Genomic DNA, 26,280 nt, shown 5'->3' with positions numbered 1-26,280 from the left:
TACAGATAGTTTGAAAAAACAAATGATCAAAAAATTCTCCCCAGTGGCTACATAAAAATATTAAAGAGAAGTGGGGGAGACTTCTGACTGATGACACGGTATCATTCATCTTCACCATCTGCCTCCTACCTCTGAGAAAAGACCTGATTCATTGCAGACCTGATCCTGCCACACCAACATGACTGTACTTGTCCAGGAATATATCATGATCTACCAGATCAAGAGCACTGGACATGTCCAGCAGCACCATCAAAACCGGTTTGTTCTTATCCCATCATTAACAGAATTCACCATCTTTGATACTAGCACCGATTCCGTGCTGGATCCTACCTGGAATCCAGCTGGCTAAATCCTAGCCCATTGGTGTTCTCTTAAAAATGGTTGCAAGCAAGGCTCCTTAATCATATACTCAGTACAGTATTTTCTCACAGGACAAGCAGGATGGTAGTCCTCACATATGGGTGACATCACAGGATGGAGCCCAATCACGAAACACTTTTGTCAAAGTTTCTAGAACTTTGACTGGCACCTACTGGGCACGCCCAGCATGGCACTAAACCTGCAGCCAGCAGGGGTCCCCCTTCAGTCTTCTTTTTTCCGTGCAGCAGTAGCCACGCGGGTTAAGGAGCTCCATAGAGATTCCTGACAGGAATTTTCCTCACGGAATTACTAAAAACTTTCATATCCCACAGGGTCCCTCCTTCGAATCTTTGATTCCGCGATACTCCGGTAAGTTTTTACCCATTTTTGGTCGATTCCTGTCGAGTTTGGCCCTCGCAGCCTACTGGCCATCGACCATACCGTGGCTCAATTTTTTTCACAGGCCATGGTGTCGGGGTTCCGTTGGTGCCCGGAGTGTACTCGCACCATGTCCATAACAGACCCTCATAAGGTCTGTGTAATGTGTCTTGGGTGCGAGCATGATGTCTTGACCTGCACCAAATATGCCTTAATGACACCTAAAGGTCGCAAGGCCAGAATGGAGAAAATGGAACTTCTCTTCCGTTCTCAAACCCCGATGCCATCTATTGCATTGATGTAGTCTGAACCGGCATCGTCAACTTCGCGCCAGTATCGGCCACCGGCTGGTGACCGCCTGGCGTCGACGACTTCTCGGCCTTCGATTACCTCTACCCCCCCTCAGGACTGAAGGTATCGTAGAGAGAAACATCGGCATCGACACCGGAAGTCCATCGTTGAAGGAAAGTCATTGACCTCCCCATCGTCCGAGCCACCATCGAAAAAACCCTGTCCAGAAAAGGCACCGACCCTTTCTGTGACCGGGTCACCGAGGCAACCCTCACCCGGACGGGTATCGGGAGCTGCGACTTCTCCTTTAACGGTGGTCCCTCTGGCTATGCCTCTGCCTCCTTCTTCCCTTCCGGAGCTGGGGCTGCTTGCTCCAGGTCTCCTTGAAGAACTGGACTGGATGGTTCAGGAGGCCATCAATAAGGCGATGCACAGACTCCAAGGTCCCATTCTGGCAGCATTGGCACCACTGCTCTCAAAGATGGAAGCGCTTATAGCCGTTTTTCCACTGATGGATCCTGGGTCACCGATGGCTCCGGTGCCTTCCCCGCTTACTCTGTCATCGGGAGGAAAAACACCGTACCGCATTCCGCCATCGGGTGTCCCGCTGATGCCTCCACCATCGATGCCGATGCGCCCATCGGCACCACCGATCCATCCATCGATGCCCTCGATGCCTGCACCGGTGCCCTCGATGCCTTCATCAGTACCTCCAGTACTTCCCTCGATGCCTTCGGAGCCTAGACCGGGACCTTCAGGAATACCATCATCCTGTCCTTCTCAGGTTCCTAGAGGGGCAGGTGCTGATCCCTATGACACCTGGACTGACTATTCTTCTCAAGACACCGATGACTTGCCATCGCCACCTTCTCCTACTGAAAGCAGGAAGCGTTCTCCTCCAGAGGACCTATCCTTCATAAATTTTGTGAAGGAAATGTCTGAATTGGTTCCCTTCCAATTGCAGACTGAACAAGATGACAGACATCAAATGATGGAGCTGTTACAATTCCTGGATGCTCCCAAGGAAATAACCTCCATCCCTATTCACCAGGTTCTTTTGGATCTCCTCAAAAAGAACTGGGAACACCCTGGTTCTGTTGCTCCAGTCAACAGAAAAGCTGATACCACTTATTTGGTCCAGTCAGCCCCAGGATTCCAGAAACCTCAGCTTGATCACCTGTCTGTGGTTGTAGAATCTGCCCAAAAAAGGGCAAAAAGATCAAAACCCCACTCTTCCTTTCCCCCAGGTAAGGAACAGAAATTCCTGGATGCCATTGGCCGGTGTGTCTTCCAGGGATCAATGCTTATCTCTCGGATCACCTCCTATCACCTGTATATGACCCAATACAACAGGGTCTTATTCAAGCAGATACAGAGCTTTGCAGAGTCCCTGGCTCAGCAATTCCAGGAACAGCTTCTAATCCTGGTACACAAGGGTTTTGAGGCATGGAAGCATGAAATAAGATACTCTTATGATATCTTTGACACCACTTCCAGGGTATCTTCAACTGCTATTTCGGCAAGAAGATGGGCCTGGCTTAAGTCTTCGGACTTGCGCCCTGAGGTACAAGACAGATTATCTGATCTGCCCTGCATAGGAGACAATCTGTTTGATGAACAGATTCAGCGGATGGTGGCGAAACTTAAGGACCATCATGAGACCCTTTGCCAGCTCTCTCTGGTGCCCTCTGAGTATTCCTCCAAACAGCCATTCAGGTAGGATACTAAGAAGTCATTCTTCCATCCAAAGAAATCCTATCCACCACCATCTAGAACTCGTTCCATGAGACCTTTCCAAAAGGCCCAGTCTCATCAGCCTCGTAAACAAAATCCACAAGCAGCTCCTCAGCCGGGCCTTGCTTCCGGTTTTTGACTCCTGCATAGAGAGCAGCAGCCAGTTTCCACTGCCTCAGATACCAGTGGGAGATTGATTGTGCCATTTCAACAACAGGTGATACACAATCACCTCAGACCAGTGGGTCCTTGCCATAATCTCTCAAGGTTATCACCTGAACTTTCTCTCCAATCCACCGGACTCCCCACCTCTACCGACGTGGAGAACATCCGACCACTCACTACTCCTGGATCAGGAGGTTTCCCTCCTCCTCCAGTCCAGAGCAATAGAACTAGTGCCATACTCACAACAAGGCCTAGGATTCTATTCCCAGTACTTTCTAATCCCCAAAAAATCAGGCGGCGTTCGTCCAATTCTGGACCTACGTGTCCTCAACAAGTACCTCCACCGAGAAAAGTTCAAGATGGTAACCTTGGGTTCCCTCCTTCCTCTTCTGCAAAAAGGAGACTGGCTCTGCTCTCTCGATCTCCAAGATGCGTACACACACATTGAGATAAATCCATCTCATCGCAGGTTCCTGAGATTTCTAGTAGGTCCCAAGCACTATCAATACCGAGTGCTCCCATTCGGCCTGGCATCTGCACCACGAGTCTTCACCAAGTACCTCGTAGTAGTAGCAGCCTTCCTCAGGACTCAAGGTGTTCACGTCTACCCCTATCTAGATGATTGGTTGATCAGGGCTCCCACTCAGCAAGCTGCTCTGTCGTCCCTACGTCTTACTTTACATACTCTGATTTCGCTAGGATTTCTTGTCAACTACGAAAAATCCTGCTTAGTCCCATCTCAAACTTTATCATTCATAGGGGCAGACTTGGACACCTTGCAGACAAAGGCATTTCTGCCTTGACAGCGAGCTCTCACTCTCATCTCTCTCGCATACCAGCTATAGTCTCAGCAACGCACGACTGCACGCTACTTCCTCATCCTACTGGGACACATGGCGTCCTCAGTACAGGTTACTCCAATGGCCCGCTTGGCCATGAGAGTCATGCAGTGGACTCTAAGGTCACAATGGATTCAGTCCATCCAACCTCTATCGACCACTGTCCACATCACCGACTCACTCCGTCTCTAGCCTGGTGGAAAAATCAGATCAATCTCCTCCAAGGCCTGCCCTTCCAGGCTCCAGACCCTCAAATAATTCTCACCACCAATGCTTCCAACGTCGGCTGGGGAGCCCATGTGGCCGATTTGCAAACACAAGGAACTTGGTCTCCAGAGGAAGCCAAATACCAAATCAATTTCTTGGAGCTGCGAGCAATCAGATATGCTCTCAGGGTCTTTCAGGATCGCCTTTCGAATCAGGTCCTCCTGATTCAGATGGACAACCAGGTGGCCATGTGGTACATCAACAAACAGGGAGGGAAGGGATCCTACCTACTGTGTCAGGAAGATGCGCAGATATGGGCGGAGGCCCTCTCTCACTCGATGTACCTCAGGGCCACCTATTTGCTGGGAGTGGACAATGTGTTGGCGGACAACCTAAGTCACGCTTTCCATCCGCACGAGTGGTCCCTCAACCCCACAGTAGCGGACTCAATATTCCAACGTTGGGGTCATCCTCGCATAGACCTCTTTGCGTCACCTCAAAACCGCAAAGTAGAGAACTTTTGCTCTCTCACTCGCAGCCAACACTCTCAACCAAGAGATGTGTTTTCCCTCTCATGGGCAACCAGTCTCCTATATGCATTCCCTCCACTTCCACTTCTCTCAAAGACTCTCATGAAGTTACGTCAGGACAAAGGGATGCATGATCCTGATAGCACCTCACTGGCCTCGCCAAGTGTGGTATGCAATACTTCAGGATCTCTTCATTCGCAGGCACATTCCCTTGGGAAAGGACCTGCTTCTGATCACTCAGAACGGCAGGTGCCTATGCCACCCCAATCTTCAAGCTTTGTCCCTGATGGCCTGGATGTTGAAAGGTTAATTCTTCAGCCACTTAACCTTTCGGAGCCAGTTTCCCGTGTCCTGATTGCTTCACGGAAGCCTTCCGCAAGAAAGTCTTACCTATACAAATGGAACAGGTTTGAGTCATGGTGTTCTTCTCAATCCCTTGATCCCTTTACCTGTTCCACCACGAAGTTTCTAGACTGTCTCTGGCACTTGTCAGAATCAGGTCTAAAAACTTCCTCCATCAGAATGCATGTCAGTTCAGTGGCCGCCTTCCCTAAAGGTGTCGGGGACGTTCCTATTTTTGGTACAACCCCTCGTGATACATTTTCTGAAAGGCTTGCTTCACCTCAAGCCTCCACAGCGTCCTCCAGCCCCTTCTTGGGACTTCAACTTGGTTTTAGGTCAGCTCATGAAACCACCATTCGAGCCTCTCCAATCCTGTGATCTTCGCTTTCTCACATGGAAAGTGATTTTTCTTCTGGCTATAACATCGCCTCGCAGAGTTAGTGATTTACAGGCCCTAGTTACCGATCTGCCTTACACTAAACTTCTGCAGGACCGGTCAGTACTCCGCACTTACCCTAAGTTCTTACCTAAGGTAGTATCGGAGTTTCACATTAATCAATCCATTATACTACCTACCTTCTTTCCCAGGCCCCACTCCAATCCAGGAGAACAGGCTCTGTATACCCTTAACTGTAAATGGGCTCTAGCCTTCTATCTAGACCGTACAGCTGCCCACAGGAAAAGCACTCAATTGTTTGTCTCTTTCCATTCCATCAAATTGGGGCAGCCTGTGGGTAAGCAGACTCTCTCCTCCTGGATAGCGGACTGCATATCCTTTTGCTATCAGCAAGCAGGTATTCCACTTCAAGACCATGTTAAGGCACACTGTGTGAGGGCCATGGCGACTTCAGTAGCGCACCTACGCTCGGTGCCGCTTCCTGACATTTGCAGGGCTGCTACCTGGAGTTCTTTCCATACCTTTACAGCCCATTATTGCTTAGACAAGGCCGGAAGACAAGATTCCATCTTTGGCCAGTCTGTCTTGCGCAACCTTTTTACAACTTGATGTACCAACACCCTTCCACCTGCCCGTTAGGGTTCAGGATGCCCTCTACCAAATTCCACCCCAGTCCTTGTGCCTATTGCACATCTTGGGTACATTTGGTGCATTCTCGGACATCCTCAGCTCGGTACTCACCCATATGTGAGGACTACCATCCTGCTTGTCCTGTGAGAAAACAAATGTTGCTTACCTGTAACAGGTGTTCTCACAGGACAGCAGGATGTTAGTCCTCATGAAACCCGCCCGCCGCCCCACGGTGTTGGGGTCGTTATGTTTTCTTATTTTATTTTTTGGCACTTCCTGTAGCTTTAAACAAGACTGAAGGGGAACCCCTGCTGGCTGCAGGTTTAGTGCCATGCTGGGCATGCCCAGTAGGTGCCAGTCAAAGTTCTAGAAACTTTGACAAAAGTGTTCCGTGATTGGGCTCCATCCTGTGATGTCACCCATATGTGAGGACTAATATCCTGCTGTCCTGTGAGAACACCTAATACAGGTAAGCAATATTTGCTTTATCTTACATCTCTTTAAATATTAACCAAAAAAATATTTCAAATTCTATTAAAAAAAAAAAGGCAGTTGTTTCAAGACACATATTTTCCTTCAAAAATTATATATAGGACCTGATTCACTATGCTTTTCTTGTTTAGACATAGAGTGGGAGAAAAGCCTTGGAAATATACCCTTGTACTGAAATATACGTATGCACTTTCAGTGCAGAAATACACAGTATTTTATAAACTGTGCAGCTCGTGCCATACAGTTTATAAAATACCAACATTAATCTCCATGCATCCATTTACACATGCAGATGCAGTACTGTGGATAAGTTTGAAAGTTAGGCTCATACTTTTTAAACTTAAAAAGCATGCACATGTACAAAACTGCCTACATATTTTGCACATACATTTGAAAATGTAATTGTGCATGTTTTGTTTATGCCCCTAATCTGAACAGTCACCTGGAAACATCTCTTTTAAATCTGGCCAAAAGGATGAATTTTGCAAAAGGCCATGCGTACTTTTAGCCACTCTGAGAGATGCAGTCTGCACTCTGAGGGATCTAGCTGGGTAATTCCTTAGCTACCCAGCTAATTCATTTTGAAAATTGTCCTCAGAATGAGAAAAAAGACCCGAGTAAATCAGGCCTTTTGTTTCAAGCGAAAAATGCTTAATACACAAGCCCCCTAAATGTACTGTATATATTACTATGAATTTAAATGCTTTTAAATCTTATTTTGTATTCTTAAATGTTTTTTATACATTCACCTGCATATAGATTAATATACATTTCAGAATTTATATAGCACCTAACCATATTTTAATAAATGTTTCTACTTTATTTTCTCTGTGTGTTATCATTTGTTCAGATGCAGCTATTTCAACTCCTCTGTCTTCCTAAAAAATCCTAACATTTTATTTGCTTTTTTGACTGCTGCAGCACACTGAGCCGACGATTTCAATGTATTGTCCACTATGATGCCTAGATCTTTTTCCTGGGTGGTAGCTCCTAATATGGAACCTAACATTATGAAACTACAGCATGGGTTATTTTTCCCTATATGCATCACCTTGTACTTGTGTGCATTAAATTTCAACTGCCATTTGGATATCCAATCTTCCAGTCTTGCAAGGTCCTCCTGCAATTTATCACAATCCGCAGGAGGTTCTCTGCATTTCCTCTAAAATGCATTTGATTTTGATTAATCAACAGCATGTCTAATAGATGCAGCAATATGCTTTATATATTAGTCTTAAGATATCACGTGTTCTATAACAATAACTTGGCAGTATCTGACTGCCTCTGCTTTCCTACATTCCACACTTTTAGCATTAGTACCAAAGTAGAGGTTAAATTGTTTCTCCCACCCATAATCCTCTCCAGGGGTCTTTTCTGTGACCCCCTTAATTAGCCACTCAGTAGCTGAATATTTACCCCTTATATATATATATATATATGTAATCATTCAGCCGGATAAATATCCCATTATATATTCTTGAATAAAGTTATCTGGGTAAATCTACTCAACTTTCTTTGAATATCACTGGTTAGTCTTCAAAATTATCTGGATGTTACAGCTTCCTTTTCATTCAAAGCTTGTGAAATTCCTATTGTGCTGTGTGTAAAAAGCTTAGGGGTTATTATATACTTGAATTTATCAATGCTAGAGCATATTAAATTTGTGATCAAGACCTTGTTCTTCAAATTGCAATTATTATGGAAGTTGAAGCCTTTGTTGAATTTTCAAGTTTCAGTCTTCTCAACAAGCTCTAGTGTTCTCTAAATTATTGTAATTCAATTTACATTAGTATGCTAGTGTTTGTTTTGAGATTTTTTCAAATTCTACAGAATTCAGCTGGTCGTATCTTGTTGAGGGCTAGGCACCCAGGTTCATATCTTGCCTGTTTTGCATGATCTACATTGGTTGATGGTGGAATGGAATGATTTACACTGGTTGGCAGTGGAATGCCATGTTGATTTACAGTCTCCTTGATAACAGTGCTTTTCCATAGATTAATGCCATGCTTTGGGTATATAACTCCATACTCACACATCATTCCAGAGTGGATTATTGGATGTTGTTTGATCTGCGTGGCTCGACTTGCAGAGAAGACAAAAGGTGTTCTCTGTGGCAGGCACAATTTTTGGCACACCCTACCATAACATCTTTGTTTGACAACATGCAGATCGACTTTTCAGAATCAGCAGAAGACATTCTTGTTCCAACAAGCATTTTGCCAAACCTGAATTTTGGTGCTGGTTTAATGTTATGATGTATTTTAAAATGTTTTATTTTGGCAGCCTCCATCTTTTGTTGTAGTTTAATGATGTTAGATACAGTGCTGTCCTCCCATCTGTATGTCCATCAAGTTGTTTTATTGTATTTTATGATTGTATTCTTGATTGCTGCCTTAAGCTGTGGCTCGAAGTGTGGGATAAAACATTTTTATATAAGTAAATTAATCAGCTATATTCAAAAGAATATAGCCAGTTAAGTGCTGAGTAGAGTTAAAAAAGAAATTACAGTCAAGTGGGCCTAGTTGCCCAATACCCCATCTTACCCTCAACTCCACTCATATGTGTCAAATGTAGGGCCCACACCCTTTTCCTTTCTTCCCCTATCAGGCCTCCTAAACATTAACAAAGTATTCATATCGAAAGTAACAAATCACTCCCTATCGCTCCCAGGTTTAGCCATATAAATTTACCTCTAGCCTGCTCCAATTCTCTCCTCATCTTCTACCCCACCCATCACCATTGAAAACCCTCTGTGGCAATTAGGATTGTGGTGCACTCTTACTGCTCCCCGGCCATTTCCATTATTACTCTGACAGTTGCTCTGACAGCAATGCTAGGAGCCAATGCTTCTAGCAGTGTTGTCAAAGCAATGGTAGGCCACAAGAGGGACCAGTCAGGACCTACCTCCACGGTAGGCCTCAGCTCTGCCACCTGCCTCCTGGACCTACCCGAACCGACGCACCGAGATGGCTTGGCCCTCCTGCTGCCTCTACCCGACCGCGATCTCCTCCCGCCACCACCGCCGGACCACCGCTACTCTGAACAGGCTCCGCATCGCACCTGCAGGCCCAACTAAGGACCGCTGAGCCCGCCCTTCACCAGCCCCCCTAAGACCCCTCCCACCGATGCTCCCAAGGCGGCGACGTGGGACAGGACCCTACAAAAGAAGAGACACTGAGCCTCTGGCGCTGCGCGCCTGCGTCACATGCCAAAGGAGCCAACAAAGGGGCCTGCCCCTTGGCGTGCCCCTTAGTGCGTACCCTTAGCGCAACAACTCTATGAAGGCCCAGGATCGGCCCTTTACACAAAGATCTGACACACTCCCCTGTCCTCTCCACCCGAAAATGAGGCAATACCCTCCTGGTGCCCTTCTACAATGAAAAGAACCTCCCTCACCCCCTACCCAGTCCCCCTCCCCCAGCAAAAAGAAGCTCCTTCCCCATCTGTTCCTTCCACACCCATGACCATCATTTCATCTTCTAGACTCCCTGAGTATTACTCCAACCATACCATGATGACCACCACTCACTAACCTCCAGGAACTCAAACCTACTGACCTTCCATCTGACTAATGGACCAGCCCCGCAGTCGACCTTTCTTCTACCGCCCGCTCTCAACAACTAATAATATATTGCTACCTCTACAACAATTTATGGCAATAGGATTTCAAGGTGTCCTCAACAAACCCTGTGTAAACCATCTAAAAGACAGAATAGATTCTCTGTCTGTTCTCTCTCCATTTAACTACATTTCTTTCTCTCTGCCATTTGCCCATCCTCTCCCTCACCCCCCCCCCCCTCAACAGCATAAGCCATTGTCATCAGTTATCCTCTCCCCTGACTAGTTCGCTCAACCCCCTAAAAGTACTTTTGCCCCTCCCTACCCATGCCCTTCCACCTCCTCAGTAGTACCACCTAGCCCCACATACATTGAACAATCTATAATCACTAAATTCAGTTTTGTATTTTTTGCACACCTTGCTCGAATGTAAACCGGCATGATGTGATTTTTTCACGAATGCCGGTATATAAAAAACCTAAATAAATAAATAAATAATGCCCTCCACCGCACCTATAATGGCACATCCAATACCAACACTCAGATACCACAACCCCCGCTGCAACGCACCCCACCCCACCTTACCCTCCCCCCCAACCAGGCCAGATCACTATTACCGATCATGCTAAATCCTTTCACTTAACTCCTGGGCATTGCAACCTTCACATTAATTCTATTCAATGCACAATCCATATAAAAAAAAATCCCCATTCTCAATGACTTACTACTTGACAAAAAACCCTACATTTGTGCAATAACAGAGACTTGGCTAAAGGATACTGACTCAGTCCTACTCAACCAACTCCCCAACCACAACTATGATATTTTCTCAATTCCCAGACCCAAGAAAAAAGGCGGAGGTATTTTACTCACTGCAAAAAAAGATCTTAAGCTTATACAGCAACCACTCATATGCCCCCCCCCCCCAAATTTGAAATAGGCCTGTTCAAATCCCTGAATCTGCAAATATGCCAAATATATACCCCTCCATGGAATACTAGACAGGGACTCATCCCCCCTTATCGACCTTATAGCATATAACATCTCATTCAACACACCTTCTATTATCCTTGGAGACTTTAATCTACATGTAGATGCCATTCCCCTATCAAACACTTGTGAAACAATCTTAGACTCTCTTCACACCCTGGGATTCCAACAGATTATAACTAGTCCCACACACAAAGTAGGTCACTCCCTTGACCTAATCTTTACAAACTCCTTAATCCTTTCTGACCCCCCATCCTACACCCCATCCCCTGGTCTGATCATTTCCTCATCCGCATTTCCTGCTCTATAAAAAGCAATGCACCCAGATCAAACACAAAAACCACCATCTATTTTAGAAAAAATTGCACCAGAGACGAGCTGAAAGATGCTCTCTCTGACCAGCTTGAAAAACTTGACTTAACTAATACAGAAACAGCTCTTTCATCCTGGAACCACCTTAACTGCAACATTGCCAACAAGATCTGCCCCTTAAAAACAAAAGAAATAAACCCTGCACACAACACCAAAAAGTCCTGGTATACTTCAGAATTAAAAATTCTGAAACACAATCTGAGAACACAAGAAAAGAAATGGTGCAAGGACATCCTCTCCCACCCAATTAGCGAAATATAAATCCCTCCTACACTCCTACCATGAAAATATTCTCAAAACCAAAAGAGATTTCTATGCCTTAAGAATCCACGACCTACAATTTAATCCCAAAGCCCTCTTTTAATTCGTATCTGACCTCACCAAAACCTCAACAACCTTTATCCCAAATGAGGAAGCTAAAACAAAATGCGAAGAACTAGCACAATACTTCAACAATAAAATATCAAAACTCACAACACGATTCCCTATAGACACCTCATCTATTAAAGCTTCCACCAAAACCCATAACACCAAACTAAAGACTTTGAAATAACGTCCTCCACTGAAATAGAAGCAATTCTAAATAAAATGAGACCAGCCTCACACCCATCAGACGCAATCCCTTCTAAATTTCTTCTTTCCATCCTAATATAATTGCCAAACCCTTAGCCAGCATTATTAATAGCTCCATCACCCTTGGAATTGTGCCTTCCCCCCTCAAACAAGCCATTGTTAAACCAATACTTAAACCCAAATTCGACTCGACAGACCTGGCCAGCTACCACCCCATAGCCAATCTTCCTTTCATAGCAAAAGTCCTTGAAAAAATTGTTAACCGTCAACTAACAGATCACCTAGAACAACACCACATTCTATTTGCATCTCAACATGGATTTCGCAAACACCGTAGCACAGAAACACTACTGACTATCTCCTGAAAGGTTTAGACAAAGGACAGTCATACATACTGGCCATGCTTGACATTTCCTCAGCCTTCGATACCATCAGCCACAATATGGTAATCGAACGGCTATCTGTTCTGTCTGTCGGTCTTCGACGGCTTCGCCCCGCCTACCTCTCTCTACTTGCGACTCCTCCTGCTCACCTTGGACTGATGGCCGCGGCGGTGTCTGCTTGCCGTTCTCTCTGGTGTCCTTGGGACCAGCTTTGGTGCTGCCTCCCACCATTCTCCTTCAGACGCATGCCGTCCTCATCTTTATCTTCACATTGGCGTGAACCTCAGGGGCGTCCCCCTGTTCTGACGTCACGACTCCAGAGTATATGCATATCCAGAGTATATGCATATACTCTGGATATATATATATATATATATATATACATATACATATATATATATATATATATATATATACATATATATATATATATAGATATGCAGAGTATATGCATATCCAGCATAGCTCTCTGCTTCAACGGCAGGGGAGAAGAAAAACTGATACTTCACGCATATCCAGCATAGCTCTCTGCTTCAAAAGCAGGGGAGAAGAAAAAAGGATTCGCACTCACAAAGCGGGGAGTAGCTGGCTTGTTACGGCGGTTACTACCCCAAACCAAATAAGCCTGATACTTCACTTTCAATGCATATCCTGCTTCAACGGCAGGGGAGAAGAAAAACTGATACTTCACGCATATCCAGCATAGCTCTCTGCTTCAACGGCAGGGGAGAAGAAAAACTGATACTACAAGCATATCCAGCATAGCTCCCTGCTTCAACGGCAGGGGAGAAGAAAAACAACCAATAAGGGCTGAATAACACAGTCTGGGTAAAACAAATAAGCATGGGTGTAGCTTGCTTATTGCGGCGGTTACTTCCCCTACTACCCATAACTAATCAAGCTTGATATTTCACTTGGTTGCAGCTCCATCACTGCTCTCTACATTAATGGTGGGGGTGGAAGGGAAATAGAACCAAAGAGCTAAGAGAAACAGATAAGTATGAGAAAAAAATGTGAAGCTTGCTGGGCAGACTGGATGGGCCGTTTGGTCTTCTTCTGCCGTCATTTCTATGTTTCTATATATCTGCCTACAGTATTTGCTAGCTTGTTGAGTTAGCAACAGGATTCGTATGGATGGGATTCACTCTCCGTTACTAAGCTACTCTGCTGCTCCAGCTCTACCTGGAACTCTTACTACCCTTCGGGGTCGCTAACGGGTACCCGCTCCTCAGGGGCCTCTCTGCTTTTTTCAGGTGCTATCAGGAAACCGGTACTCGCTCCTCGAGGGCCCATGTTCCCTGTGTCACTGCCTGCTACTTCTACCCTTCTACTTGGAAGAACTAACTTACAGTCACCATCAGTGAGTACAGATAACTTCTCTCTCTACAGTACTGCTTCGCCAGAATCAGGTACTCGCTCCTCGAGGGCCTGCTCTCTGCTCCAGTGCCACACCTCTCGTCTAGTGGAATCTCTGCTACTGCTAGTGAGTACAACACTACTGAGTCTCTCTGCTCTAAGGGATCAGGTATTCGCTCCTCGAGGGCCTGCTCTCCCTGTCTCGGAGCTCTCCTATTTCTATTTGGGACTCTGAATGCTAATCTTATTGTGTACTCATATCTTTGTTTCTTTCCACTACAGCACTGCTCTACAGAGGATCCGCTGTTCCAGCGTTCTGTGAGAGACGCACCCAGCTGGGCTCTACAATCATTACTCACTACTGCCATCTCTGGTGGTTCCATAAACTGTTTAATAAAAGATTCAAATCTGTGTTTGTCTGTCCGGAGTTTAGCCTGACACTGTGGTCCCTCATGGGACTGTCCCCCGTGGGCGTGGTCAGCTGCCACAGTGTCCAAAGATCTACCCAAACACCATTAACCATAACAGATTGCTAACTCCATGGATCCGGCTCAGCTCAACGCCTTGCAGGCCATTCCAGGCCTGGCCTTGCACGTTGCTGAACAACAAGACGCATTGGAAAAATCGACTACTGCGTTTCATCAGCTGCACGCACAGAAAAATCAAGGTTCTATATCCAGTATTGAAGGTCAGTTACCTGAAGTAACTATAAAGACTATTGTTCCTCTTGCTGCTCCAGTATGTTTTTCTGGAGAGATTCAGAGAGCTATAGGCTTCTTAAACCAGAGTTTTATGCATTTGTTGCTGTTTCTACATTGGCTGATTTCGCTATAGAGTTCAAGACTCTTGCGACTGAATTACATTAGGACCCTAGATGCCTGAAAACTCTCTTCTTCAAAGGTTTGGATTCCCACTTGAAGAACGAGCTGGCTGCTTGCGAAACACCTGACTCGCTGGATGAGCTAGTGGCCTTAGCCACTAGAATTGATCACCAGCTTCATGATAAGGTGCAAGAGCTCAAGCCTTGTAAAGGACCTGTTCAGAAGGAGGTTCGTGCTAAACCTGCACTCAGGATGGTTCCTTTGACTCCTGTTGCCAGTGGGGAAGAACCGATGCAACTTGGTCGCAGTCACCTGACATCTAAAGAGAGAAGACTTCGGAAGAGGAATGGATTGTGCATGTACTGTGGACAAGCTGGTCATGCAGTCCAAACATGCCCGATATGTCCGGGAAACGGATGGGCCAAAGTCCTGCGGGAGGACTCTTCTTAGGCCTCACTACGCCCTCTCCTCCACTTTCTCTCCCTGTCTCTCTGATCTGCGGACCTTTGGAGTTTCAGACTCTTGCCCTGGTGGACTCAGGGGCAGGAGGTAATTTTATTCTTCAGTGTCTAGTGGAACACTTGAGGATTCCCCTCACCACAATGAAGACTCCACTACTCTTATCATCTATACATGGGGAGCCTTTACTGGGTGCTGTTACCTGTTGTACCGAACCGGTATCCATCCAGACCGGAGCTCTCCACACCGAATTAATTTCCTTCTTTGTATTGGAGAAGGTCATGCACCCTATTGTTCTGGAGTTACCCTGGTTGCAGCTGCATATGCTGCAATTCAATTGGACCATGTTGGAACTCTCCCGTTGGGGCCCAGTATGCCATGGCAAATGCCTAAAGGAGGTTACCACTATTCTCTGTATGCCTACAACTCCAGTGATGCCAGGAATGCCGCCTCAGTATGCATCATTTCATGATGTTTTCTCCAAAGAAGCTGCTGACATCCTTCCGCCACATAGAACTTATGACTGCGCCATAAGACTGAAACCCAATGCTGAACCTCCTAAAGGACATGTCTACCCCTTGTCGGTGGTGAAGAACAAAGCCATGTCGGAGTACACTGAGGAAAATTTGCAAAAGGGTTTCATTAGACCATCTAAGTCTCCTGCGCGTGCAGGCTGCTTCTTCGTGGGGAAGAAGGACTGCACACTGCGTCCTTGTATCGATTATCGAGGTCTGAACGAGATCACGATTAAAGACCGATGCCTCTTACCTCTGATCTCGGAGCTTTTCGATTGACTTCAAGGAGCCAAGATATTCTCAAAACTTGACCTGAAGGGAGCCTATAACTTGGTTCGCATTCGCGAAGGCGACAAGTGGGAAAACAACTTTCAACACTTGAGACGGCCATTTCAAATATTTGGTGATGCCTTTCAGCCTGTGCAACACCCGCGCCGTGTTTCAGAACATGATGAGCGACATTCTGCGGGACCTTCTGTACAAATATATTGTTGTCTACCTAGATGACATCTTGATCTTTTCACAAGATATGTCTACTCATCTAGCAGATGTCAAACAAGTATTACTGAGACTTCGAGAACACCGTCTCTACGCCAAATTGTGGAAATGTGAGTTTCAGAAAGAATCTGTGCTTTTTCTTGGCTACATTGTATCAAAACAAGGCTTCCAGATGGATCCCCAAAAATTAGAGAGTATGAAGAATTGGTCTCAACCTACCAGTCTGAAGGCCCTGAGATGATTTTTGGGATTTACAAACTACTATAGAAGCTTCATAAAGAACTATTCTTCTTTGACAGTGCCCTTAACTGCTATGACATGGAAAGGGGCTAATGCTTTAAAGTGGTCTGTGGAGGCCATTTCCGCGTTCGAGAAATTAAAGACTGCCTTTTCCACTAAGCCATGTCTGCGTCACCTGGTCCCCAACAGACCCTTCATCTTGGAGGTTGACGCTTCAGATGTTGGAATAGGGGCCATGTTGAGCCAAACTGATGATTCTAAAGCCTTACATCCCTGCTCCTTTTTTTCACAGTGCTTTTCTCCTGCAGAGAAGAACTATGGGATCGGAGATAAAGAGCTCCTGGCAATTAAAATGGCATTCGAGGAATGGCGGCCTTGGCTCAAAGGCGCACAACATCAAATTACCATTTTCTCGGACTAGAAGATTCTAGAGTATCTCTGTCATGCGCAACGTCTTAACCACAGACAAGCCAGATGGTCCTTGTTTTTTAATCACTTTGACTTCATGCTCAAATACCATCCCAGAGACAAAAATACCAGAGCAGATGCCCTGTCTCGCTCTTTCCTCTCTGAGGATGTTCCTGAAGAACCTCAGCATATCATTGACTCGAAGAAAGTCATCTTGGCGGCTACTCATTCCATGCCTGCCGGTAAAACGATTGTACCGAAGAACCTCAGAAAGAAACTTTTTCACTGGGCTCATGATTCCAAGCTGGCTGGCCATCCTGGTCAACACCGTACCCTGCTGAAATTACAGAAGTACTATTGGTGGCCTACTATCAAGGAAGACACGTACTCCTATGTAGCGTCATGCTCCAACTGTGCCAAACATAAGCCTACTTCTGGTCAGCCTTGGGGTTTGCTGCAACTGCTGCCAGTTCCAGAGGAGCCATGGACTCACATCGCTACAGACTTTGTAGTTGATCTGCCTCTTTCTGGAGGAATGAATACTATCTGGGTGACGGTTGACCGTTTCAGTAAGATGGCCCATTTCGTGGCGCTGCCTGGCTTACCATCAGCCTTGGAGCTCGCTAAGCTCTTCATCGTCCACATCTTTCGCCTACATGGCCTACCGAAGCACATTGTCTCTGATAGAGGATCGCAATTCACGGCAAAATTCTGGAAGGCTTTGTGCAAGCTATTTGACATCTGTCTGGATTATACATCTGCCTATCATCCCCAATCTAATGGCCAAACTGAGAGAATGAATAGGACCCTAAAACAGTTCATTCATGCCTATGTGAGTTGCCGTCAGAATAACTGGGCTGAACTGTTGCCATGGGCAGAATTCGCCATTAACTCACATCCAACGTCATCCACTGGATCAACACCATTTGAAGTGGTTTATGAACGACTACCTTCACCATCATTTCTGCTGACTCTCTCAGTGTCATCCCCAGCAGCTCAATCCACTGCTGATGATATCCATCAATTATGGATTCAAACTAGACATGCTAATGAAAGTGGGTGAATGAGCAAAGAAATCATACGACGCTCATCATTCTAAAGTGCCTGTATTTCTACCTGGTGACAAAATCTTGCTGACAACTAAGCATTTGAGACTAAAGTTACCTTCTACTCAATTTGCTCCACGCTATGTTGAACCGTTTCCAATTCTCCGATGTCTTGGCAACGTTACATACAGTCTGAAGCTACCGCCTGGATGGAAAATCCACAACGCATTCCACGTTTCACTTTTGAAACCACTCATTCTCAGTAAGTTCTCATCCAAGTCTCCATAACCAACTTCTATTTCCACAGAAGAAGACCTTGAATATAAGGTTGAAGCTTCTGTCTTGGGAAGGTTACGACCCCGAAGAAACTTCTTGGGAGCTGATGGTAAATATCCTGGTCAAAGGGATGCTTCTTCAGTTTCATCAGATGCATCCCCACAAACCAAATCCTGGTAAAAGGGCCAGAGTCCGTCTTTTGAAGGGGGGTACTGTTGCGTCCGTTGGTCTTCGATGGCTTCGCCCCGCCTACCTCTCTCTACTTGCGGCTCCTCCCGCTCACCTTGGACTGATGGCTGCGGCAGCGTCTGCTTGCCGTTCTCTCTGGCGTCCCTTTGGTGCTGCCTCCTGCCATTTTCCTTCAAGGTACCTCTAGGGTGCGCACGTGCATGCCGCCCTCATCTTTATCTTCACGTTGGCGCACCTCAGGGATGTCCCCCTGTTCTGACGTCACGACTCCAGGGTATATCTGCCTACAGTATTTGCTAGCTCATTGAGTTAGCAACAGGATTCATACGGATGGGATTTGCTCTCCATTCCTAAATTACTCTGCCACTCCAGCTCTACCTGGAACTCTTTCTACCTTTTGGGGTCGCTAACGGGGTACCCGCTCCTTGGGGGTCTCTCTGCTTCTTTCAGGTGCTATCAGGAAACCGGTACTCGCTTCTCGAGGGCCCATGTTCCCTGTGTTGCTGCCTGCTATTTCTACCCTTCTGCTTGGAAGAACTAACTTACAGTCACCATCAGTGAGTACAGATAACATATCTCTCTACAGTACTGCTTCACCGGAATCATGTACTTGCTCCTCGAGGGCCTGCTCTCTGCTCCGGTGCCAGACCTCTCGTCTAGTGGAATCTCTGCTACTGCTAGTGAGTACAACACCACTGAGTCTCTCTGCTCTAAGGGATCAGGTACTCGCTCCTAGAGGGCCTGCTCTCCCTGTCTCGGAGCTCTCCTATTTCTATTTGGGACTCTGAATGCTAATCCTTTTGTGTACTCATATCTCTCAGTCTCTTTCCACTACAGCACTGCTCTACAGAGGATCCGCTGTTCCAGGGTTCTGTGAGATATGTGCCCAACCGGGCTCTATAAGCACTACTCACTACTACCACCTCTGGTGGTTCCATAATCTGTTTAATAAAAGATTCAAATCTGTGTTTGTCTGTCCAGAGTTTAGCCTGACACTGTGGTCCCTCATGGGACTGCCCCCTGTGGGCGTGGTCAGCTGCCACAGTGTCCAAGGATCCACCCAAACACCATTAACCATAACACTATCTGAAATAGGCATCTCCAGAATCCCACTGCTCTGGTTTAAATCCTTCCTAAGCAACACGAATTACAGTCAAAGTAGGCACCAGCGAATCCAAGGCAATCAACTTAACTCAAGGTGTACTGCAAGGTTCCTCTCTCTCTTCTACTCTCTTCAACATTTACCTACTGCCCCTCTGCCACCTCCTCTCTGATCTCTCTCTTCCGCATTTCATATATGCCGATGATGTGCAAATAGTTATCCCTATCAAAGAGTCCATACATAAAACCCTCGAGACGGGATTCCGCCCAGGCGGGCATCAACAACCTCCTTACCAAGCTCCATCTTGCCCTTAACACTAACAAAACAGAACTTATGATCATTGCCCCCCAACACAACTCTATTAATACCTCCCCCACCAACGCTCGCATGCCCACACTCAACTTCTCTCCTCACTTACGTGACCTAGCCATCACCCTGTACACCCATCTCAACCTGAAAAAATTTATCAACTCTACTCTAAAAGAATGTAATTTCAAACTGAACACCCTAAAAAAAGCTAAAACCACTACTGCACCTAAATGACTTCCGCTCTGTTCTTCAATCCATCATTCTATCCAAAATTGACTACTCCAACAGCATCCTCCTAGGCCTCTCCAAAAAACACTCTAGCCCCTCTACAAATGCTCCAAAATGCTGCTGCACGCATCCTAACAGACACATACAAAAAAAGAGCAAATCACCCCCATCCTCAAACAACTTCACTGGCTCTCAATTTCTGCCAGAATTAAATACAAGACACTCTCCCTCATTCACAAATCGCTTCACAATCCCGACATACATTGGTTTAACAACTCACTTCTATTCCACCCCTCCACTAGACCCACTAAATTGCAGTACTTTGCAACTTTACAAGCCCAATCACCCAAACTCACCCACCTTAAGTCTACAAAAGAACAATCCATATCTCTTGCTGGACCCACTTCTATTCCACCCCTCCACTAGACCCACTAAATTGCAGTACTTTGCAACTTTACAAGCCCAATCACCCAAACTCACCCACCTTAAGTCTACAAAAGAACAATCCATATCTCTTGCTGGACCCATCTTATGGAATACCATGCCCCCTGACCTACGACAAGAAGAATGCCCCAAAAAATTCAAACAAAGACTCAAAACATGGCTGTTCATACAAGCCTACAGAAACAATACGTAACTCACATCCTCCCCCACTCTCCGACTTTAATCTTAAGTGGTTTCTTCTCCCTGTTATTAATGCCTCTCTGACCCCATGTGAGATAGCTGCTCTACTCTGCCTCAGCCCTTCACCTCCCTCTAGACCTTAAATGTTTGTGTCTCGCTTTCCTGTAAATACCTTCACTCCCCGTAATTAGAGACTTTACGATCTCAATACACCCTTTATAACCTTACAATTATTATGACTTGCTTAACTGATTATCTCCCTGTGAATGACTGATGTGACCATCCCGAATCGCCTGTTATTTTTTTCCCATTTGCTTTTGCCTGCTATAATTTACCTTCCATATTCCCCTCTCATATAGTTTCAATAACTTGTGTGTACCTGTTATAATTCCCATGTCTTAGTTTTAAATACCTCTCCCCTCCCTACCTAGTTCAAACTTGTTCATTGTAAAGCTCTATTACGCTGTTCAAAGTTGTTCATTGTAAAGCTCTGTACGCTGCATTATTAGTTCTATGGAAACCGATGTGATGTTTCTAACGAATGTCGGTATATAAAAATGTTAAATAAAATTAAAAAAAACACTAGAAGCGGCTGAATTGCAGTAAGAGTGTACCGTGATCCCGAATGCTGTAGATGTTTTTGAGGATACCTCATGGGGTTGGGATGGTAAGGGTTGGGGTGCTGGAGAGGAACAGGAAGGAGGGAAGAGGAGCTGGCCAGTGGTAAACCAGGTGGTGAGGGGGATGGGCATTGATCATTCATGTTCAATACATCTTTTTTAATATATTGGGGTGGGGGGGCATTGTAGGGGGGCCAGCAGGTTTTATATTTGGCACATGTGGGTAATGGTAATTTGAGTGTAAGTTTTTACAATTTTGCTCAGTACTTAACCAGATATATGCTTTTGAATATAGCCTGTTAAAGTAAAAGATATCCAGGTATAGATATCCAGAAAACTTTAACCCTACTCTCAACCACATCTTGAGTTAGCCGAATAAATTATTCAACTACTCTAAATGTCAGAGTTAGCCATATAATTTATTTAACTAATTCAATTTTGCTCCAGAGTGCCTCCCAAATATCCCCTACTTATTTGGCTACATTTTAGCTTGATAATGATTTATCCCTCTAAAGTTTAGCTGGATAAGTGCCAGGATATCCAGAACTCAACCTTTAGCCAGATAACTTTAAAGTTGTCCAGCCAAATGCCTTTAAATATTGACCTAAGTGTATCTATGGTGTAGATCTGTTTCAATCAATCATAGCATTTTTGTGTTATGGGGAATTGCATATTAACCAGGAAACATTTTGATATCTATGTCAATAGATATAGATATAAACTCTGCATGAAATGACCACTCACATGCTTCTTTCTATTCTACTTAACAGGGGCAAAACCATTCTCGACAGTTGCCCATATCTTGCAATAAGCGCCTACCACTGGTACCCCCAGCAGATCAATGGACACAAGTTTGATGGAAAGAGTGGGGATTTCTTTCGAGTTCCTGAGCGTTTTTTGGAGGTCCCCCTTGACCTTGCCATTGCCAGAGATAAAGGCTGTAAATTTGTACATTTCATGGAGTATAGCAGCCAACAGTGGTTTTTAACTCGTAAGAAAGAAACTGCTCTGAATAGCAAGGTAGGAGGAAAGATGATAAAATGCGAAGAACTGATGGGATCAGCAATTAAGCCTTTCCTAAAGTCCTTGCCACTTTCTGTTAGTTTTATTTCTTAAAGAACTAGATCATGAAGGGTTAAAGGTTTCAGCTATTTAAATCTCTTGATATTTCTAAAAAGCAAGCTCAAAAAAGAGTAAAAGCACAAAATTGCAAAGGCCTCATAAACGTGGATATAACCCAGCAGAGGGATTAAATCCTAAACTTTGTCAATATAATCTTCGGCCATAGTGTCATGTTTCATTGCTTATTGTCTATCTTTAAAATGTTCAGTAACTATAGTTCTCTAGCAGCTGCCAATGGCAATAACAGACCCAGCATTTTATCTATCACAACTAGATCCAGGAGAGTAAAAGATCCAGTGTGGACCACATTTCAAAATTTGCATCACGAACACAGTTTAGTCCTGTGAGTGCAGTTCAAAGGGATTTTAAAACACAATCAAATATTTTCATGCTGCTTTCACTTGCAACAAACTTTTACCTACCTACCTTTTGTATTTTTAGGGATATCAAGTGATTTAAATTGAGGCAGGATTAATTTTTTTGTTTTTTTTATTTTCAAAATAGACATTAAAGGCAGCGAATAGAGATCTTTTTGGAAACACACCTAATTCTCTTGTATTTTACTTGCTAACATGTGGTGTCTGAACAAATGCATCAAAACATATCAACTTTTTTATTTCATCTTTGGCCTCCAGAGTACTCGCCTCTTTCATCCTTTTATCTCTTTGTTTCTACAGATTTTAAGCTGAATTCCGTATTTTATAAAAGTCAAAAATACATGTGTATGTTCACTTTTGCACACACAAAAAAGGGGTAGTCTGGGGCGTTCTAGAGCGAGGATAACAAGTACGTGTGGAAGTCGTTATTTTAAAAAGATATATGCGTACATTTTCCAACTTGTGGATTTTTACAGCTGCTAATTAACTGCTTTAAGTGATATTTAACTTGTTTTATTATGTAGTTCTGACAGGGTGGGATGACTGGGTGGACTGGTGGAAGTTGAGACTGAAGAACAGGAGGGTCTCAATGAGATGGAGAAGAGCTAAGCAAACTGGTGGACTAAATGTTAAACTGATTAATTTCCTGAAGGCACAAATGTTTTAAAATTGCCCAGCTTACCCATGTAAATCAGAATTTATGCATATATACGCATGTATGCATTTAAAATAGGTGGGTACAGTATGCACATTCAATGCATTAATATGCATAGTTTCAATGCATTGTATGAATTTGTACATAAGCATATGTACTCATGTATTTTGCATGGTAGAGTTATGTGTATTTTATAAGATGCACACATATATGCCCATATTATAAAATACTGTAGCACAACGGTTCTCAACTGGTGTGTTGCAACACACCAGGGTGTTGCCAAGCCCCGGCAGGTGTGTCGTGGCTCCTGGTGTTCCACTGCCCCGCTTGTGCTTCCCTTCTCCCTAGGGGTGGGGCTGAAGAATGGAGAGATGCTGCGCACCACCGCTGGAGGCCAAGCCGGCAAGGCTGGAGTAGAGAGACCTGTGCGCCGCCGCCGGTGGGGCCGAAGAATGGTGAGATGCTGTGTGCTGCCGCCAGTGGCTGAAGAGTGGAGACATCTGTGCGCCGCCGCCGGCGGGGCTGAAGAATGGAGAGATGCTGCTCACCACTGCTGGAGGCCAAGCCAGCAGGGCTGAATACTAGAGAGACCAGTGCGCTGCCGCTGAAGAATGGTGAGGTGCTGCCGCCGGCGGCTGAAGAGTGGAGAGATCTGTGCGCCGCTGCCGGTGGGGCCAAAGAATGGAGACGCTGCGCGCCACTGCTGGAGGCCAGGCCGAAGAGTAGAGAGATGCTGTGTGCCGCCGCTGGTGGCTGAAGAGTGGAGAGACCTGTGCACTGCCACCGGAGGTCAGGCCAGCGGCGGCTGATAAGCGGAGGTCAGGCTTATTGGGCCAAACAATGAGAAGAGACTCCATGTGAGCTTGTGTGTGTGGTAGAATGGGTGCCTGGTGCGTGAGTGAGAGCTTGTGTGTGTGTATGTGTGTGTGGTAGAATGGGTGCCTGGGTGTGTGAGTGGCAGCTTTGTATCTGTGGGTGGTAGTGCCTGGGTGCGTTTGGCAGCTTTGTGTGTATGTGTGTGTGTGTGTGTGGTAGAATGGGAGCCTGGGTGCGTGAGTGGTAGAATGGGTGCCTGGGTGCGTGAGTGCCAGCTTTGTGTGTGTGTGTGTGGTAGAATGCGTGCCTGGGTGCATGAATGGCAGCTTTGTGTGTGTGCGTGTGTGCATGCATGGCATAATGCATGCCTGGGTGCGTGAGTGGCAGCTTTGTGTGTGTGTGTGTGGTAGAATGCGTGCCTGGGTGCATGAGTGGCAGCTTTGTGTGTGTGTGTGGTAGAATGGGTGCATGAGTGGCAGTGTGTGTGTGGTTGTAAGTGACAGAACAGGTGTGTGATTGAGAGAGAGAGACTGGTCAGAAGTGATGTGTTTCTGTGAGAGAGACAGACTGGTCAGGAAGATGACTGGTGTGTGTGTTAGACAGAGACTGGTCAGGGAGGTAACTTTGAGAGAGAGAGACAGGTCAGTGAGGTGACTGGTGTGTGTATGAGAGACAGAGACTGGTCAGGGAGGTGACTGGTATCTGTGTGAGAGAGACAGACTGTCAGGGAGGTGACTGGTGTGTGTGTGTGAGGAAGAGATACTAGTTAGGGAGGTTACTGGTCTGTCTGAGACAGAGACTGGTTGTGACTGGTAGTGGACCCTAAGGAAGAGGTCTGTGAGGACAGAGCTTCAGCAGCCACTGCTGCTTCCTGTGAGTGCTATTGGCCTGCAAGCGAAAGGAGTAGGAGAGCTGCTGAAGAGGGTAAGTAAAGGCGGCTTTTTAAGTTTATTTTTCTTGATTGACTGCCATTTTAATTATTGGGTATTATGTGATGTCTGCTGTTTTGAAATATTTTATTGCTATTTGAACAATTTTTAATAATTTTTATGAGTTTTTAATTGTTGGATGTTATTCTGTTCATCAGCTGTTTTGTAACATTTATTAGTATAGTTTTACAATTATTTCTAAGTGGGTATCTATCTATAGCAGCTTGGCTTGCTCTGTTTTCCTAATAGGAAGTGTATTAGTGTTTAGGGCCTGGTTAAATATTTGTAGTGGTAAATTACGGTCTTTTCATAAGGAGGGGTATTGTGCCTGCCAGTAAAGAGAGTTTGTTTTGCTTTTACTGAGATGTCTGATCCAGAATATCTTTTTTTGTATGGTAAGTTGAATGGGTAATGCCTAGTTCTGCTCTGCACCCATTTTTGGGGGTTGAGGGGGTTCCTGAGGATGAAGAATGTATATTTACATTTTTCCCCATGAATGTCACATGTTCAGTGTGTCACGCATGTGAGAACCATCTGTCAGGTGTGTCCCGGCCGAAAAAAGGTTGAGAACCACTGCTATAGCACCTTGAATACTGTGTACAATTCTGGTCACCGCATCTCAAAAAATATATAATTGCGATGGAGAAGGTACAGAGAAGGTCTACCAAAATGATAAGGGGAATGGAACAGCTCCCCTAAGAGGAAAGACTAAAGAGGTTAGGACTTTTCAGCTTGGAGAAGAGACGGCTGAGGGGGGATATGATAGAGGTGTTTAAAATCATGAGAGATCTAGAATGGGTAGATGTGAATCGGTTATTTACTCTTTCAGTTAATAGAAAGACTAGGGGGCACTCCATGAAGTTAGCATGTGACACATTTAAAACTAATCGGAGAAAGTTCTTCTTTACTCATCGCACAATTAAACTCTGGAATTTGTTGCCAGAGGATGTGGTTAGTGCAGTTAGTATAGCTGTGTTTAAAAAAGGATTGGATAAGTTCTTGGAGGAGAAGTCCATTACCTGCTATTAATTGAGTTGACTTAGAAAATAGCCACTGCTATTTCTAGCAACGGTAACATGGAATAGACTTAGTTTTTGGGTAATTGCCAGGTTCTTATAGCCTGGATTGGCCACTGTTGGAAACAGGATGCTGGGCTTGATGGACCCTTGGTCTGACCCAGTATGGCATGTTCTTATGTTCTTATTTGCTTGGCTATATACATGCATATATGCTGTTGCACACAGTTCTTTGAAAGTTATCCTCCCTGTATAAAAACTATACAACTCTATTGTTCCAAAGAGGATTTTTTAAATCCAGTATATTACAGTGAGGAAAAAAATGACACTAGCTCTAAATAAGAGTATGGTAGGCTGTCCAAAGAGTATTCATGGATAAGCATGTTGTTTTACAATAATATATTTAAATTTATGTATTTATTTCTTTCATTGA

At 45.1% G+C, this 26,280-nt stretch overlaps 1 protein-coding gene across 1 annotated transcript in view; it reads left to right on the top strand.

Annotated features, from left to right (window-relative positions):
- The window catches only part of ADGRV1 (adhesion G protein-coupled receptor V1), a 1,128,533-nt gene that overhangs the window by 556,449 nt on the left and 545,804 nt on the right, over nt 1-26,280 (top strand). Inside the window, exon 80 of the mRNA XM_029573357.1 lies at nt 21,703-21,952. Coding sequence (XP_029429217.1) covers nt 21,703-21,952 — 250 coding nt within the window. The remainder of the gene's footprint in view (nt 1-21,702; nt 21,953-26,280) is intronic.

The sequence above is a fragment of the Rhinatrema bivittatum genome, chromosome 1, assembly GCF_901001135.1.
Source record: "Rhinatrema bivittatum chromosome 1, aRhiBiv1.1, whole genome shotgun sequence".
NCBI lineage: Eukaryota > Metazoa > Chordata > Amphibia > Gymnophiona > Rhinatrematidae > Rhinatrema > Rhinatrema bivittatum.
The sequence above is the reverse complement of the archived record's forward strand: the minus strand, read 5'-3'. Positions and strand labels throughout refer to the sequence as shown.